This window comes from Haplochromis burtoni, unplaced genomic scaffold, assembly GCF_018398535.1.
Source record: "Haplochromis burtoni strain Fernald_Lab_line unplaced genomic scaffold, NCSU_Asbu1 Contig_638, whole genome shotgun sequence".
In the NCBI taxonomy this organism is placed as follows: domain Eukaryota; kingdom Metazoa; phylum Chordata; class Actinopteri; order Cichliformes; family Cichlidae; genus Haplochromis; species Haplochromis burtoni.
The window spans coordinates 213,198-216,449 of record NW_024582999.1 but is presented as its reverse complement, the minus strand read 5'-3'; the positions used below and the strand labels follow the sequence as shown (position 1 = coordinate 216,449).

The following is a 3,252-nucleotide window of genomic DNA, read 5'->3' as shown; positions in this document are numbered from 1 at the left end:
TCAGTAGTAGTAGTACTCAGTAGTAGTAGTAGTAGTAGTAGTAGTAGTAGTACTCAGTAGTAGTAGTACTCAGTAGTAGTATTAGTAGTAGCTGTATTAATAATTGCTGAAATTATGATGCTTTCATTGCTGTGGGAATATTTAAATCCATTTATTGTACCTTCACACAACATTGATGTATGTGTGTGTCTGTGTCTCTTCAAGGTGAGTATCACCTGCTAGTCTCTTAACAAGTGTCACTGGGTGACCTTGATCAAGTCCTATTCGTGAATCCCAGGAGGTGGAAGGGCAGGACTATGGGCAGATGATCAAACTACTGACTTCGTTTACATTATATACAACACTGAAAATTAATTTACCGATGGCCACCTAATAAACAGGGTCTTTCTCAGGATATGGGGGCTATTTTTGATTTTTGGTAAAGGCCATCTTCCGGATCCTATTTCTGTGATATGGTTTGGAAGCGATTTTGAGATTTTAGTTTGTCCCATTTGATCACTGGCAGAATATAGTTAAACCCACTCACACAGCACACTCATCCTTATATTCCATATGTTGATATCCTCCTGTTACAGTGATTGTTTTCCAGGTTGTGTTGTTCTTGTCAGTCTTCTGTGTCCTTGGCACAGATATGCTGTCCTGTTTTGTTAATTTAAAAAAGGGTGGGAAAGAAATTAAGATGGTAACTGATTATTGTCAGTGTGAGCTCTGCTCACAGACTTTTTACTGTGGTATTAATCAGTAAAGTAAGTAAGTAAAACTCTAAATGAAAAACAGTAAAAGAAAACACTAGAAAGAGTTAATTATGATACAATCAGATGGACTGGTAATGTAAAAAGATATGAAATAAAAATGAAACCAAGTCAAATGGAATAAAATGGTTTTTATTTTCTTATAGTTACCGAGGATTTGAGTTTTGGAGGCACGTATACGGGAAAAGAGCCCATGGGCTTGCTGTGGAGCATGCGGCCGGTCCCAGGCAGCCGCGAAGGCCTCAGGTAAGGATTCGGTGGTCATCTTGCCGAGCTCGTGGCGTGTAAAGGAGCTTAAGTTATCACATCAATATTTATGTCGATTATACCAGTTTCGGCATGACAAGGACTGACTTGTACGCCTTTCGGGAGGTAACAACAGACATAATTAGGCTGCATAAAGCCAACGGTGAAAGTCTTTGTTTAAAAAAAATCCTGTCTCCATTTAAAAAAAACCAGCAGCCTGTAATGTCATAATAAGGAATTACAATACTCATCTTGGCAACACTGTACAGGGAAAAGAAAGGAGTAATAGATATTTGTTTAATTTTGTGCATTGAAGGACATATGACTAACTAACACCATGACTAATGTGTGTGTGTGTGTGTGTGTGTGTGTGTGTGTGTGTGTGTGTGTGTGTGTGTGGGTGGACTACCCTTTGTTTATTCTGTTCAATAACTCGTATCATTACTGGTCAGGTTAAGGAAGATAAACGTGTGCACACCAATGCTGGTCAACATCTCAGTCCACAGTGGACACGAGGACTTCAGGGACCGGACCCCTCTGGCATCAGCACTCGCAGAGAGATGGTACATGGCTCCTGGTGTCAAGAGAATTGATATTAATAAGCAAGGAGTGCAGGGGACCCTGTTTATACCACCAGGTACACTGGAAATAAAACATTTACTTCTTCTTTTTTTCTTCTTTTTTTTTTTTTTTAATAATCTGGATTTTGTGAGATGGATGGGTGACACTTCTGACCCCGAAATTACTACATGAGGAATATCCTCTTTTCCTGACATCAAACTGTCATGGTCCTGGGCGTTTTGTGTTTTGTGATTATTTTCCTCTGTTCTAGTTATTCTGTGTCCTCCCCCCTTGTGTCCGGTTCGGGTTCTAGATTTCCTGTTTTGTTCTGAAAGTCTGTGTCTGTTGTCATTGTGTTCAGCTTGTCTCCTCCGGTCCTCATGTGTATTGGGTTCAGCTGTTCTTCCCTCCTGTGTGTGATTACCCGATTACCTTTGTGTGTGTATATTTAGTGGGTGTCGGTCTGTGTTCATTGTCGGCTCGTCTGCGTTCTATGGTGTTCCGTTCCTGTCTCTGCCCCACACCCCTTTTGTATGCTCTCAGGTTTGTCATTTAGTTCTCCCAGTTTAGGTTTCTTCAGTTGTTTTCTCATGCTTCGTTGTCTGTTCTGCCACTGTCACCTGTAAATAAACCCTCACTCATATCATCAGTCGGCTGCCTGCATTTTGGGTCCTCCTTTCACTCCACAACACGACTGCTGCCTCAGCCGTGACACAAACAGAACTAAGAGTAGAAAAAACTGACTAAAATACTGTGTTTGATTCTGTTTTTTCCCCTCAGGTCCTGGACCCTTCCCTACGCTGCTAGACATGTGGGGAGGCGGTGTAGGGCTGCTGGAGTATCGCTCTGCCTTGTTGGCATCTCGTGGTTACGTTTCTTTCTCGCTGGATTACCTAAGGTCTGAACACCTGTCAGCAGATGTAGAGTTTAAGTACTTCGAGGTTTGTGCGATTTACATACTAATGTGTTTTATGGGGTTTTTTGTTTTGTCTTTTTGGACAAATAATACTTTTCCTTTTTTTTTTTTTTTCTTTTACTTACACTTCCAGTTTTACATGATTAGTAATTAAACTCTGGGTGAAATCATTAAAAATAATAATAAAAAAAAATCTTTCAATCTAATTTTTCTTCAATGCCGTAATATCCAACACATTTCATTTATTTCACACTTGGTTCAACAGTTTCCACAGAGTTCTTTCAGACAAACCAACCACACTTTCTCTCGGTATAGCACTGCAACTATGCCTGAAAAGGAGCAGGAAGAAGAAAATATTCTTTTTAAACCCTGCCCCCTATCTGCAATCCAATTTATATTACAAGTGGGCACCAAAAATCAAGGAACAAACTAACATTTATCTCCGGTTCTAACGCAAACCAAACAACAAATTTACAATCAGCAATATACCACTTCACATAGTAACAAGGAGAAAAGATAAGTAAATAGAATAAAATGAGGCAAAAAATAACGGATCCTTTTTCAATTAACTCCAATTTCATTCACATTCTTCATATTGAGTTATCGTTTTAGACATGTAACACTTTTTAAAACAATGTAAATTTATACATATTAAAACCTTGTTTTAATATCTCATTAATTTCCAGTATCACTCTCCTATTAGACAGCATTTAACATTATTAGGAACCATCCTCAAGTGATACCTCTAAATGAAAAACAGTAAAAGAAAACACTAGA

General features: G+C 38.9%; 1 protein-coding gene across 1 annotated transcript in view; it reads left to right on the top strand.

Moving 5' to 3' along the window:
* The window catches only part of LOC102312413 (peroxisomal succinyl-coenzyme A thioesterase), a gene marked incomplete in the record, with an annotated part of 30,685 nt that overhangs the window by 5,274 nt on the left and 22,159 nt on the right, over positions 1–3,252 (top strand). The window contains 4 exon segments of the mRNA XM_042214995.1: positions 899–998; positions 1,451–1,635; positions 2,340–2,500; positions 3,179–3,219. Of these exon segments, the coding sequence (XP_042070929.1) occupies positions 899–998; positions 1,451–1,635; positions 2,340–2,500; positions 3,179–3,219 (487 nt within the window).